The 13,978-nt window shown below is 38.2% G+C and overlaps 1 protein-coding gene across 1 annotated transcript; it reads right to left on the minus strand.

Moving 5' to 3' along the window:
- Nucleotides 1-545: 545 nt before the first annotated feature.
- LOC131304427 (aspartic proteinase PCS1-like) lies at nucleotides 546-2,265 on the minus strand. The gene has a single exon (XM_058331655.1). It carries the CDS (start codon nucleotides 2,079-2,081, stop codon nucleotides 738-740), a length of 1,344 nt encoding a protein of 447 aa, XP_058187638.1. The 5' UTR covers nucleotides 2,082-2,265; the 3' UTR covers nucleotides 546-737.
- Nucleotides 2,266-13,978: the final 11,713 nt, after the last annotated feature.

Below are 13,978 nucleotides of genomic sequence, written 5' to 3' on the forward strand. Positions count from 1 at the left end.
CCTACTTTTGATGATCAAAATCATTAATTCCTAGCAAAAAAATCTCTCTTTTCTATTAAAAGAAAAATGATGGGCGAGTTGTAAAGCCACTCATAGATTATCCTTTTTGTGACATTTGATATTTTGCTGCCATTTTTTTGTTTGTTTTTTAGTTTTTGCCCATATCAAGACAAGGAATGGGGTTCGTAAGCCAGAATTCCCACCCGAATATGGAAAGAATAAATTACACCGAAAACTTCTTGTAGTAGTTTTTCTAGTAGTAGAGGTTCTCCTGACCAACTTGCTTCAGACTGATCTTTACAATTCATCGTATAACCGTTTCACACGCTAGTGCGCGGAATGAGCTGTATTTGTTTCGTATTTTACTTTTAGAACTGTTTTCGTGAATGTTCCCTAAAAATAAATGAAACGCTACGAATTTATTTTTCCAAACTTTTCGAAGAATATATTCCGAAAGCTACGCAGGAAGTTTTCGGATATTTCTAGAAATTATATTCTTCTACAACTAAAAACAAGATAAAAACAAAAAGCCATTGGCAACCAAATTAGCAGAGTATGAAATCGAATTAATGTAATATCATTGAGAACGACAACAAAACTTCTACCGAAATACTACATAATATGTCCTTATAATTAACTAGTACTAGTAATATGTACCGTCCATTAAAAAACACACTGTATGATATTACTTTACACTCGACAACAGAGAAGCAAATCCCACGTGCTCCCATACTACCTCACAGCACCGATCTGCTACAATCAGCTCTACCGAAACCCACTCTCCTATTGGCCAAATCATACTCCACCCACATGTTCTGCTGATGAACGTTCCCGATTATGTTCCCGGGGATCCCAAGCGAATCCGACCGTCCGATCCCCATGCAGTGGACCCCACCCCCAACATCACCCAACACCCTCTCCTTCTCGATCACAACCTCCACTCCCTTCTCGTACTCGAACACCAGATCGCCTATCAGCCGTCCGATCGAAATCGCGTCCCCGTCGAAACACAAGTCCAGCACGCCCTCGTACACGTACCCCTTCTTGAGCTTCGCCCCCACCGATTCGAGGATTGCACCCCTCACCTTGGTGTAAGCCTCTTCCACCAGGTAGGTGTACTCGCTGCCGGAGTCGATCATCGTCTGGCCGACTCCGCCAGCGTTCGGCCGGAAAGATGCGGCCGATACGTTCAGTTTTCTCGCGCCGAGTCGGATTCCGACCAGCGGGAGGGTGAAGGCCAGAGGGTCGAAATTCGGCATGCGTTGACTTTGAGAGAAAGTCAAAATGTTGACGTACTGGAATGTTTTCGAATTGGGGTTTTGACCCAAGTAAAACCCCCCACTCGGCGGAGCTCCGTCGTGACTGGGGCGGAGCGGGGTGCAGTAGGAGAATTTAGTAATCTTGGCTTGGGAGGCGAACGACAGCCGTCCGAGATTCATTCCCAAAATACCCTGCGCGTCGGAGGTGTCCGAGGCGCAACCGAGAATCAAAGGAGGGGTGCTCTGGGTACTCGAAAGAGCGAATTTTTCCCTGACCAAATTGCCTTCGGCCAAGGTCCCGTCGGCGTAGAAATACGAGTAGTGACAGAGCCGGTTCTGGTCGCACGAGGTGGGGAGGGTGTAATCGGGAACCCGGGGCTTGCATATCGGGTGGTTGCAGGGGAGGAGAGAGAAGGAGGAGGAGAGAGAGGGGTCGAACGACGTCGTCGGAGGGGGTTTCTTGGGAGGCATTTTCTTGTTGCACTGGATCCACGACAGCTGGCTGCCGGTGTCGAGGACCATCTGCTGGGTCTGCGGCGGGGTCCCTATCGGGAGGGAAACGATGAGGGCCATAGAGTACTTGAACGCTGATCTATAGTTGTAGGGTGGGGCGTTGGTGGTGATTGGGGCGCGGTTGGGTTGGGTTGAGGAGAGAGAGGAGAGGAGGTTTTTCGGGGTGGGGGGAGGAGAGAGAGGGAGGGAGGTGAGGGGGAAGGAGAGAGAGAGGGAGGGGTTGAGTGGGGTTTTGGTTGGTTTTTGGGTTGAGAGGGGGATGGAGGTGAAGAAGCAGAGGAGGAGGAGGATTGAGTTGAAGAGAGCCATGGGAGGAGAGAGAGAGACGGAGGGTTTTAGTGAGAGAGAGGGACGGGGCTATAGAGACGGGAAGTGTGGGTGTTTAGAGTGAGGTGGGTGGGGTATTTATATGGGGTTTTGAATGTGAGGAAAGGAGAGAGAGAGAGAGAGAGAGAGAGAGAGAGAGAGGCGGGGACTGGGGAGGGTAGGGAATAGGACAAGAAACCAGAAAAAGGGTAACGCGGTTTCTGATAATGGAGCGGTAGATACTACTGTAATCTGACTGAGATTTTAAACGAGTATAGAGTGTAAAATGAGAAAACAGAGGATCTTAAATGTTCAGTTTAGCTGTTTATGTTATACAGAGAGGCTCCTTCCATTGGATTCATTATGACATTTCTAACCTTATCTTGTACGCAGTTTAGTTTTTGAAGAGTTTTAATAATCATGTTCCGAAGATTTTATGTATCTATAACAGATTAATACTACAGATTTGAAACCTCTCTTATTTGGTGCGGAGATACAAAATCTCTGCTTTGCTGCTCAAAGGGTGCTCCAGCTATAATGCTTGGTTTTTTTTTTGATTTAAGATATTTTCTTTTTGTCTTAGCTTCCAGCCTGCTGTTTTCGGCCTCTGCTTTCTTTCTTCCAATGTTTTATTGGAAGTCTTTTTTGCCCTTTTTCATGTATCAATATTATGGTTTTGGTTTATTTTTCCTTGATGTACCCTTATCAATTTTCTAATAATATAATCTTTTTGCCGATCAAAAAAAAATTGTACAGATTGATTGAAAATATTTTTGATAATTTCGTTGATATATTTTTTTGTAGACAGTAAAAACATTTAATGTCCATACACTTCATATTGAAATGAGTATGTGTCTGTCCTTGAAGTAGCATACATAAAAACTTATGGGACGTTTGAAATTTGAGGTCAAGAAATTTTTTTTATACTTCTCTGTCTATCTTTTTCCCCGTCTTTATTTAGATGTCCAATGTTTTTTAGACTAGAAAAATATTAGAACATGAGGGGAAAAAAATGTTCAATTAAGTGTGTAAATTATTTTGATCACATGTATGTATAAGGAAAAAAAAAACGTGCGAATAAAAAGAAAGCGTTAAAATTGTTTCTCTTCAAGTCTTTTTTTTTTCTTTTCTAGTAAATATTTTTTGTTATCCTTCAAGTTTATAGCAACATGCTAATTTTGGCCTTAATTTAAACTTAACTTAAATCTGAAAATTTTGTCTTTATTTGAATTTTTCTCGCATTTTTTAGTTTTGCGCCAAACTTGTTTAGGTTATTGATTCGTCTCAACGAGAGAAATCAGACAAAGTAAAATTTTGGCTTTTTTACCCAAATATTTGAGAAATTACCACTTTTAAGTGAAAAATGACATTTTTGTGCCAAAAAAGGGTTATTTGTCAAAATACTTGGATAAGAGTAAAAAAAAATTACTTTTCTGATTCCTCTCATTAAAAACGAGACGAATTAATAACTCAAAAAAATTTGATGCAAAACTAACAAATACGAAAAAAATTTAAATAAGAACAAAATTTTCAGATTTAAGTTAAGCTCAAAAGAACCGGTCTTTAAATCTTTCCTATCGGAAAATCAAGGACCCAATTAACAATTTCACCCAAACGAAACCTAGTTAGGTAAAAACCAAGCAAGCATTATTCGTTTCCCATGTCGTTTTTGGATTGCCAATAGTGGGAGAGGCAGAGGCCTGCCTACGTCTCTCTCTTGTTGAATAGTAGAAGCTAAAAATAATTGTACACGATCCCCAGAAGGAATGTGTTACAGTGCGTATTTCTACCTTAGCCACACGTTACCTCTCTGTCATAAATAGTCCGCCTTTAAGTTGTCAAGAATCAAGATATGTCACCTGTGTACGTCAAATGTCATTATAGATTTCTCACTGTAAATGACGATGATAGGACTCAAAAGTGACCTCACGTGCAGCCACGTTTTGAGGTCTGTCACGTGGTTCCACATGACAGACCTCAAAACACTGCTGCAGGTGAGGGGAATGTTAAGGAAACAGAGTCTCATATTGCTTGGGAATGGAATGGATGATTACTTAATAACATTTGGAATCTTTACACTCATTGCTAATTGATTTTGAGATGGATATAAAGTTTCTATATAATATCAGAGCGGGCCCCATTTCATACCACATTTTAAAAAATTCACAATCACACCCCACGATGACAGACTAGCAAAAAAAGGATGCACGATGATAGGATCCAAAAGTGGTCACACCACTTATTGCTAATTGATTTTGAGATGGATGTAAAGTTTATACATGGTATCAGAGGGGGCCCGTTCCTCCCCCCACATTTTAAAATTATTTTACAATCCACACCCTATGATGACTGTTGAAAAATGTATGCATTATAATTTGTGAAAATTTATATGCATCTCTATTAATTATTTTGATGATTAATTCAATGATATTTTTATTCGGCAAATACAAAATTATCGAAAAGTCGATTCCCGAACTAAATATTTTCGTAACCTTGAAATATAGCATAAAGTCTCTTGGATTCATGATTTATATTCACAAAGACTTTATTGAGCTCAATACATGCTTTAACGGTTTATTTAGATGAAATTGTGAGCCACAGGTTGACGAACCGGCTGACAAGCCGGCTGTCTGAACAGAAAGCTGTGACAACCGGACGACCACCCGGATGACCACTCTATCAAACGGCTAGTTTCCAACGGCTAGTTTCAAACGGCTAGTTTCCAACGGCTAGTTTCCAACGGCTAGTTCCAACGGCTAGTTTCCAACGGCTAGGAAGCATATGGATGGCTATATAAGGCATCAAGAACTCATTAATGAGAATATACACAAGCTACAACATTCCATATTATTGCAAGAGCAAATTCTCAAAAGATCAAAGCCAAAAATTCTCATTGTTCTTCCACTTTCATATTATTCTTGAGAGAAAATTTGTACAAGTCGTGAGCGATAATTTTCATACCTTCTTCACATACTTGTATTTCCTAAGTGAGTGTTTGAGTCAAACACTTGAAAGCTTAGAAGACCAAATTCGGGTTGGAATTTGGGTGTTATTGTTTTTGAGAAGTTTTCGGAGAAAATTCTTGCGGTTGTGCTAGCTCCTCGGGAAAGCTAGAGGCATTCGGTTCTTGTAAGCACCCGCAAGACTTACAAGTTGTAATCTTTTAAAGATTAGTCTAACCTTCAAGTAATTGCTTGAGGAGAAGTGGAGTAGGGCCGGACCGTGGACAAATCCGGACCGAACCACTATAAACGGGTTCTTTCCAACGGCTAGTTTCCAACGGCTAGGAAGCATATGGATGGCTATATAAGGCATCAAGAACTCATTAATGAGAATATACACAAGCTACAACATTCCATATTATTGCAAGAGCAAATTCTCAAAAGATCAAAGCCAAAAATTCTCATTGTTCTTCCACTTTCATATTATTCTTGAGAGAAAATTTGTACAAGTCGTGAGCGATAATTTTCATACCTTCTTCACATACTTGTATTTCCTAAGTGAGTGTTTGAGTCAAACACTTGAAAGCTTAGAAGACCAAATTCGGGTTGGAATTTGGGTGTTATTGTTTTTGAGAAGTTTTCGGAGAAAATTCTTGCGGTTGTGCTAGCTCCTCGGGAAAGCTAGAGGCATTCGGTTCTTGTAAGCACCCGCAAGACTTACAAGTTGTAATCTTTTAAAGATTAGTCTAACCTTCAAGTAATTGCTTGAGGAGAAGTGGAGTAGGGCCGGACCGTGGACAAATCCGGACCGAACCACTATAAACGGGTTCTATCTCTCTATCTCTCTATTTTGATTGCATACTTATTGTTTGCATATATTGTTAGAGATAAATTTTTATTGGTAATTATTACTAGCAATCCTATTCACCCCCCCTCTAGGTTGCATAATTTGGGTAACAACAAACCAGCAAAAAGGATGTACGATGATAGAACCTAAAAGTGGCCACAGTGACAGACCTCAAAACACGGCTGCACGTAAGGGGGGATGTTAAGAAATAAAGTCCCACATTGCTTGGGAGCGAAATGGGTGATCACTTAAAAACATTTGGGATCTCTTCACTCATTGCCAATTGATTTTGAGATGGATATAAAGTTTCTACAAATGATACTCATTCTTTGTAATCCGGGCGTTGCATTGTTGTAGAGTATCGACACATTTGGTAAATGAACTGAGCTAAGTTCGGAGCTCAAACACTTTGAAGGTCGGTTCGATTTGTTCGAAATCTTACGTGATCATATTCCATCCGTCCCAAAATATTGTCCGGTCTGCAAAACGATGACTCAAAAATAATGCATTTCTTATAAGAAAAAATTCATTTTTTTTTTCATAAATTTAAAGAACTCATCGATATTTAGTGAATTTTTGAAAAATTTTTTGAAGTTTTTCTTGCAAAAATTGTATTATTTTTATGGTATTATTTTGCGGACCGGACAAATATTATGAAACGGAAAGAGTATAAAATTATGGAACTTTAATTACTTTTTGATTCGCCTTTGAGGGAGTCTGGCCATTGGCAAAATTCGCAGAGAAGGTGACCTTCAAACACGAACATACTTGAAGAAGTGTCTAGATAATTCACCATTTACTATTTTATGTACTTTACGTACGTAAATAAAGACGGAAAAAGGAGGGGAGAAAATTTTAAAGGGGATCAAATGCAGATATTAGTTTTGACGACATCCCTCTGATTTAGAATAGGTCATTTTACTTTTCCCCATAAATGTAAAATAGGTCATTTTACACATAATAGGATTTTAAATTCACATGCAAGCTGCCAAAAAAAGAAAAAGAGTTTGATTACCGAAAAGATGAGTGTGAAAATTACATTGCGAAAATTACAATTTACTTTTATCTTATGATATATATATATATATATAAAACTGCAGTGAAAATTGCAGTCCCTGCCAAGCACCTTGCCGAGCGGGTGCAAGACATATCCGAATCGTCTAAAAGTGTTTTTAGTGGTGCGAATTAAAAAACAAACTCTTTCAGGAAACGGTCTGGATGCACTTGGCAGCATCCATTATCACGTCTTGCCAATAACGAAAAATCACTTCTTCTGATTAATACGGAGTATATCCGTTGGAGATTGATCACCAAACCTACCCAAAATTGTTGTTAAAGTTATAGGCGAAATAGTGTAATAATGGATATGTGATTAATTAATGCTCTAGCCTCTAGGCCAGCTCTTTCGGCAGGATCTTCCTCGAGGAAATTAGTAGTAATAAACAACCATTAAAGTTTACATTTTCCGTCTTTAGTTTTTGTTTTTCTGAGTAAAAAAAAACACTAAAAATTTAACGCATTTTACCATCTCGTTTTTACTAATAAAAAAGTTTCAATATTTTACCACTTCGTTTTCACTAATCAAAAAACTTGTCAACAAAAAACTTTTTTGCTACAGTAACTCTACTCACAAACCCACCAACAACTTATTCACTATCAGAAACAACTTGACATTTCTCAACTACTTATTTATTACCGAAAACACCTAATAACTTCCTAACCACAAATAAAAATCTACAAATTTTTCATTGCCGGAAACACCCTATTAGACCTCTTCGATCATAAATTTATAACTTAGACCATCTTTTCTACTTTGTCACCATACTGTTTGTTTGTGGGTCCAATCCTAAATCTGAAAAAATATCTGAACTGTTAATCTCGTAAATATCATAGGGGAAAACATTATTTAAAAAAACATTTATTTTAATCGGATATCAATAAACCGTCCATTTCAACCAAAAAAAATTAATGCATTTTGTTTCGTTTGCGCCTCTAACTATGTCCAATCAACTTGATTTTGCTCAACAATATTATTTCCAGCGGCGTCTCCTCAATGAACAATTTAGATAAACTTTTTGAGACTGAATTGGAACTTACAAAGTTGCACATGTTTTGAGCGGAACTTGAGAGATGGTGCATGGAGGTGTATTGGGAGTACGTCCGGCTCCTCTCCAATTCCTTTAAACGGATTGGAGAGAACACTCTCTACAAAAGTTACCCGTGTTCTCCTCAATGATTGGAGCGGAGCCGGACTCATGTACTGGACTTGTTGGTCGATCCCATTTGTGATGTAAAAAATTATATATGCCCAGGACCAGCTCTTTCGGCAGGATATCTTCCTTGCGGATTAAGAAAATCACAAGGACATTACTTGAAAAATTAAAGTTGCATTAGGTCTTAGGTTTTTGTTTTTTTAGTAAGAAAATTAGGGTACTTTATGAAATGTTTTTTTTTTTCTTCACATAATCTACAATTTAGACCGACCATCTTTTCTGCTTTGTCACTCCAAATAAATAAAACACGTTTTGAATTCCAATGTTGCGTTCACACAAGCTTTCAAGTGAGTGATTATCAAATACGTGGGACCATTTAAGTAGGAGGTAGGTCCATGTAAACCATGTTGATTAATATTAATGCGTACATTACATAATAAGGGGGTGTTTGGCGGAATCTAATTTAGAACCCACAGTTCTTGTCGTAGGAGAATTGTTTTCCATCATTGCACCGCACGCACCCTACCTGCAGCCACTGATGAATTGTTTTGTTCCATTATCATTCCTAGCCACAAAAATAGAAAGAAATCATTTCACTATATTCATGCAATATTATCGAGAAAATTTTGGGTACGGGGAGGGTATAGCCATGTGGTACCTGACACTCCATCCAAGCCGTCCAATGCTTTTTTAGATAGCTCGGATTTGCTGGAGATGTTTTGGATATTTTGCACTTAAAATTTACCCCCTCTAATCTGAGCTGTCCAAAAGTGTATTGGACGACTCGGATGGGGTGTTGGGCACCACGTGACAATACCCTTCCCGTACCCAGGATTTTCTTTTGAGTTACAATATTCGTCTCTTTTTTTGAAATTAATTGAGGTGCATATATAAATTACCCCGAATACCCCTAATTATCAAAAAAGAACATTGGAACACAAAATTAAGAGTACTTCTCTAATAAACCAAAAAGTTTGTCCACACAGACTATTAGTGCACAGGTTTTGTTATGGGCCCACCAAGGGTCTCACACAGATGATCTGAGCTGTTTATTAAATATAAAATATTTTTTAAAAGGGTCACCATGAAAAAATTAGCTCAATTCGATATCTATATATGCTCGATCCAATCGTCTAACTTTTCATTCAGATTTCAGAATAACGAAAAGTTAGACGATTGGATCGAGCATCTATAGATATTGGATTGAGCTGATATTTTATGAAAGTCTTTGAAAAAATGTTTTACATTTAATAATCGGCTCGAATTATTTGTGTTAGACCCGTGGTGGGCCCCACTATGAAATTTGTGCACAGATTATCAGTATGTAATAGGGTTCTTTTGAAACTCATATCAGCGCCACCACAAGCACACACAAATGGGGTTTTTTTTTTTCAGGCCACGAACTCTCCCCAATCCAAAAGTTTAAAAAAAAACAAAAAACAAAACAGACACATGCAAAGATGGAGTAAAACAGATTCGGATATGATGTGTTTGAAATCGTTCGATTTGTGTAAATTCTAGGTATATCATGTAAAAAAGTCACGTGCATCAAACGATTTCGGACACATTTGCCGCGGTCAATAACATTACTCTTTTGTTGTAATATTGGAGCCAGATCCCACACTCCTATCCATACGTAAGGTCCCACGGATACGTTGGCAATAATATGGAATTTGTGTCGTTTTGTGCACGGTTTAAACATACACTCCCAACAACCTAGCGTTGGATTTTAGTTACAAAGCCTGACGTGCATTGCATCAAAATCTCAACAGAATAGATTGCAGGATAAATCAGCACCGCACAGCACACTCATTTGCGGGTCCGACCAGTGACGGGGCTAGGATTTTGACCCGAGGGAAGCGGGCCAGCTTAATAGACATATATTTGTTTTATCGGAACGTAGTTTAACCTATTTCAATTGTCATGTGCTTATTTTTTATTTATGAAAGAAATTGAGAAATAAGAATGTAAAATAACCGTTTTTTTTATCAATTCAAACTTAAGGTGGTGGGTCGTGACCGGAGCACAATTCTGCTTCAACCCACCAAGTTTGGGCCCAATCCGAACTCATCTCGGGCAGTCTGCAATTAAAACCTTCTTGGACTAACAACGGTCCCATTAATCCAAGAATTCAGCAGCCCCTTGTTCTACATAGAATTGGAAGTTTGTTTTGGCAGAAAATTATTGATAGGGGGGAAAGAAAATTCAGTTACGAGAGGAGGAGGGAGTGATACGTTTGTGTTCCTAAAAAAAAAAAACTGGGTAAATTGGTATGAGGAAGATGGAAACAAGTTTGTCGAAATAAAAGAAACACTAGGGGGCGTTTGATAACCTTTTCAGTTTTTTTTTTTTGTTTTTAAGAAACTAGAAGTAGAACCAAGTTTATGTTTTTATAAAAACAAAAACAAGAAATATGTTTGGTAATATGCAAAAGATGAAAAAGGAGCTATGCCGTTCATTTATTTGGTAAATGCATGTGTATATTGAACCATCAGATTATCACAAACAGAAGAATTGAGATGCTTGTTTGGGAAGGTGAAATTTCATAACCCTGCCCATTATCTATGCACATGTATACACAAATATCTGAGACTATTTGGATCGGTGCGATTTGGGAACAAGAGAAACTTAAAGAAGGGTGTGAATTAGCGTAAATTGATAGAATTGAAAGTTTGTTTTGGCAGAAAATTATTGATAGGGGAGAAAGAAAATTTGGTTACGAGAGGAGGAGGGAGTGATATGTTTGTGTTCCTCAAAAAAAAAAAAAGCGGGGGGTGGGGCGCGGGAACAAACATTTATGAAAAACAAAAAACTAGAAACATGTTACGAAACAAGTTTTCTTCATTAATTTTCAAAAAAGTAAAAACAAAAATTGAAAACAAAAAGATTACCAAACGCTCCCTAAATCATGCTTTCTTGATTTTTTTTTTTTTTTTTGTCATTATTCTTGTTGAAAACTCATCCTCTGTGTTTGCATGCATTTGCAGAGATCAAAATTAGAGAGGAGATTTATCTAGAGCTGGGCAACGGATACGAAACACGACAACACGACACGAATTGGACACGAAGTTAGCAGGTTAGGGTTGAACACTTCTTACACGAAACATGAAAATGCACGACTCGAGAACATGAATTCTAAATGAGTCGGGTTCGGGTTGAACACGCGAGACACGAAATTGACACGACCAACACGGTTACTAATCCATGTCACCCATTAACACGAATATATATATATACATAATATATGGTATATCTGTAATTTTATATAGAGTTGGGCAACAGACACGATAACACGATACGAACCGGACACGAAGTTAACAGGTTAAAATTGAGCATTTTTGACATGAAACACGAAAAATGACACGACTCGAGAAATATGAATTCTAAATGGGTCGGATTCGAATTGGATGATTTGTGACACGAACCCAACTGACGCGACCTGAACACGATCCGACACGACCTGTTACCCAGGTCTAGATTTATCCATACAGAAAGTCTACAGTTACCGATCGGGAAATCCCGATCGGAATCATGACGCCCTGCCGGGCACTCTCCGGCCACCGGATGGCCGATCTGATCCGTCCAATAATTCTAAAAAAAAAAAAACCGAGTGGGCTTACGCGAGAATAAATGGCATCCAACGTGTGTAAGTGGCCGATCCAAGCACTTCTTTTTTGGCCGATCCAAACACTCCGTTTTTGGCCGATCCAAACACAAAAATGGAGTGCTTGGATCGGCCACTTATACACGTTGGATGCTGTTTATTCTCTCATAGCCCCACTCGGTTTTTTTTTTTAGAATTATTGGACGGATTGGATCGGCCGTCCGGTGGCCGGAGTGTGCCCAGCAGGGCGTCGGGATTCCGGTCGGAATTTCCCGATCGGTAACTGTAGACTTACTCTTATCCATAAGGATTTTGACATAAAGTTTTGAGTGATGGTGATGGCGATGGTGATGGTGATGGTGCTGGTGTGGTGTGCCGATGCTTCTGTTGGCGTCCGTGAAGTGTAAAACATTCCAAAACTGACTGACGTATGACAATTAACCTAACCCACAATATAAAAAGGGGCGACTATTTGCAGCTCCGTATTTTCTTTCTTAGCCCACTACATTTCAGTAAATAGTTGTTAAACACCGTACATAAAATTTCGGTAAATTGCTGTTGAAAACAAAATTATATTTCGGTAACTACATGTCAAAAATATGTTCAACATTCGGTAAACAACTGTTGAACATACATTTTCGGTAAATAGCCGTTGAAAAAAATATTATATTTCAGTAATTGTATGCTGAAAATGTATCTCAATTTCGGTAATTAACTGTCGAGTATAATTGAAAATTTTTAACGAGCTAAGAGAGAAAATATGGGGCTGCGAATATCCACTCCCTATAAAAATAAGGAAAATCATTTTTGCCCCCTACTTTTTTATAAATGCACTCCAAAATTTACTAGTATCTTTAGTATAATAGTGTTGGTGTGTAATTTTAAGCACAAATAGACAAATTTTGGAGTGCATTTAAAGGAAGGTAGAGTGCAAAAATCGTTACCTTAAAAACAATGAGTATATGGGTATCGATCCATAAGTACCGATTGTATACCAATGGGTTGTATAGCGGGTTCATCTCGGATTTCAAACAAATCATCGGAGCCATTGATTTTCTAATGATAGTTTATAAAGCATTTAGTTAAAAAATCTTCTCAATCCAATATCGTTGAGTACTTAGATCCATTAATTCAATTTTCTTCCATAATTTGACTGTGAATTCTGAACAAAATATTTGACAAACTATCCAATTGCTTACCATTATCCGATTGGGCTCGCTTTTTACCAAGATGCTTTAGAAGCTAGTCTCTACAAAATCAATGGCTCTGATCATTTGTTCGGAACCTGGTACGGCCCCACACAAGCACACCTCATCGATACACAATTTGTATAAAAAAAGGTAAAGGACCCATCAGATCACTTGTACTAAAATTCATTTGTACCTCTATTTTCATGCATTTTTTAGCCGATAAATTTACAACAACTATACGACAGTATCTTACTTGTAAGATACATGTTGTGCTTATTTTGATCAACAGAACATGCACAAGAACACAGATACAGAATATTTCGGTACAGAAGATTTGAGCTCGGTAAAGAAGTAGTAATAGTAATAGTAGTAGTAGACGACAAACAATTATTAAGACATGAAAAGGAGATAAAGTTTGAGGATAAGGTGATGCCTTCACGGATGATAGATAATCTAAGGAAAAGGAAGTGATGATTCACGAGATGAAGGGTTTAATCTAGCTATTAATTCAGGACAATGAATGAATGGAAATTAAACAATTAACACAACACACAGGTGTCACACGTTTGAGAGCTTAGTGACCCAAAGGCCTCTCCTTTTTAAGGTCGTTTTTTTTAATCTACGGTGGAGTAGATCGATGATAATATTGATGATAACGTGCATTCGCTTTTATTTTAATGTACAAAACTATGTGTCGGCACGTATTTAAGAGGGAGTTGACAAAAGGCCGGTTGGTCGAGCAAGAGCATGATCATGAACAGCAAGTAGGAAAGTTATTGTCCTAAACTCGACAATTCGACTCTTGAGGTCGTTTAAAATTTGTCTGGTCATTAACATCAGAATTGGAGAATTAGTCGGGATGCCGAAGCATGCATGGATTTGATTACCAAAAAATGTTCTTAATATGGAGTTGGCTTCTCCTCGGTTGGTTATTTGGTGAATACTGTTTTGATTTGTGGCTCCAAAGCTTGTTGAAACGATCATCTTGAAAAGATAATAAAATAAAATAAAAAATTCAAGCTCGATAAACTTATAATACATAGTCACGCGAAAGAAATATTTTTATCTTGCCAAAAATTACAAGGCGAAAGATATATAGACCGT

Source organism: Rhododendron vialii, chromosome 10a (genome assembly GCF_030253575.1).
Source record: "Rhododendron vialii isolate Sample 1 chromosome 10a, ASM3025357v1".
Lineage (NCBI taxonomy): Eukaryota > Viridiplantae > Streptophyta > Magnoliopsida > Ericales > Ericaceae > Rhododendron > Rhododendron vialii.

Excerpts from the sequence above, each read along its gene's own strand:
- LOC131304427 (XM_058331655.1), bottom strand. The coding sequence starts at position 2,081 with ATGGCTCTCTTCAACTCAATCCTCCTCCTCCTCTGCTTCTTCACCTCC.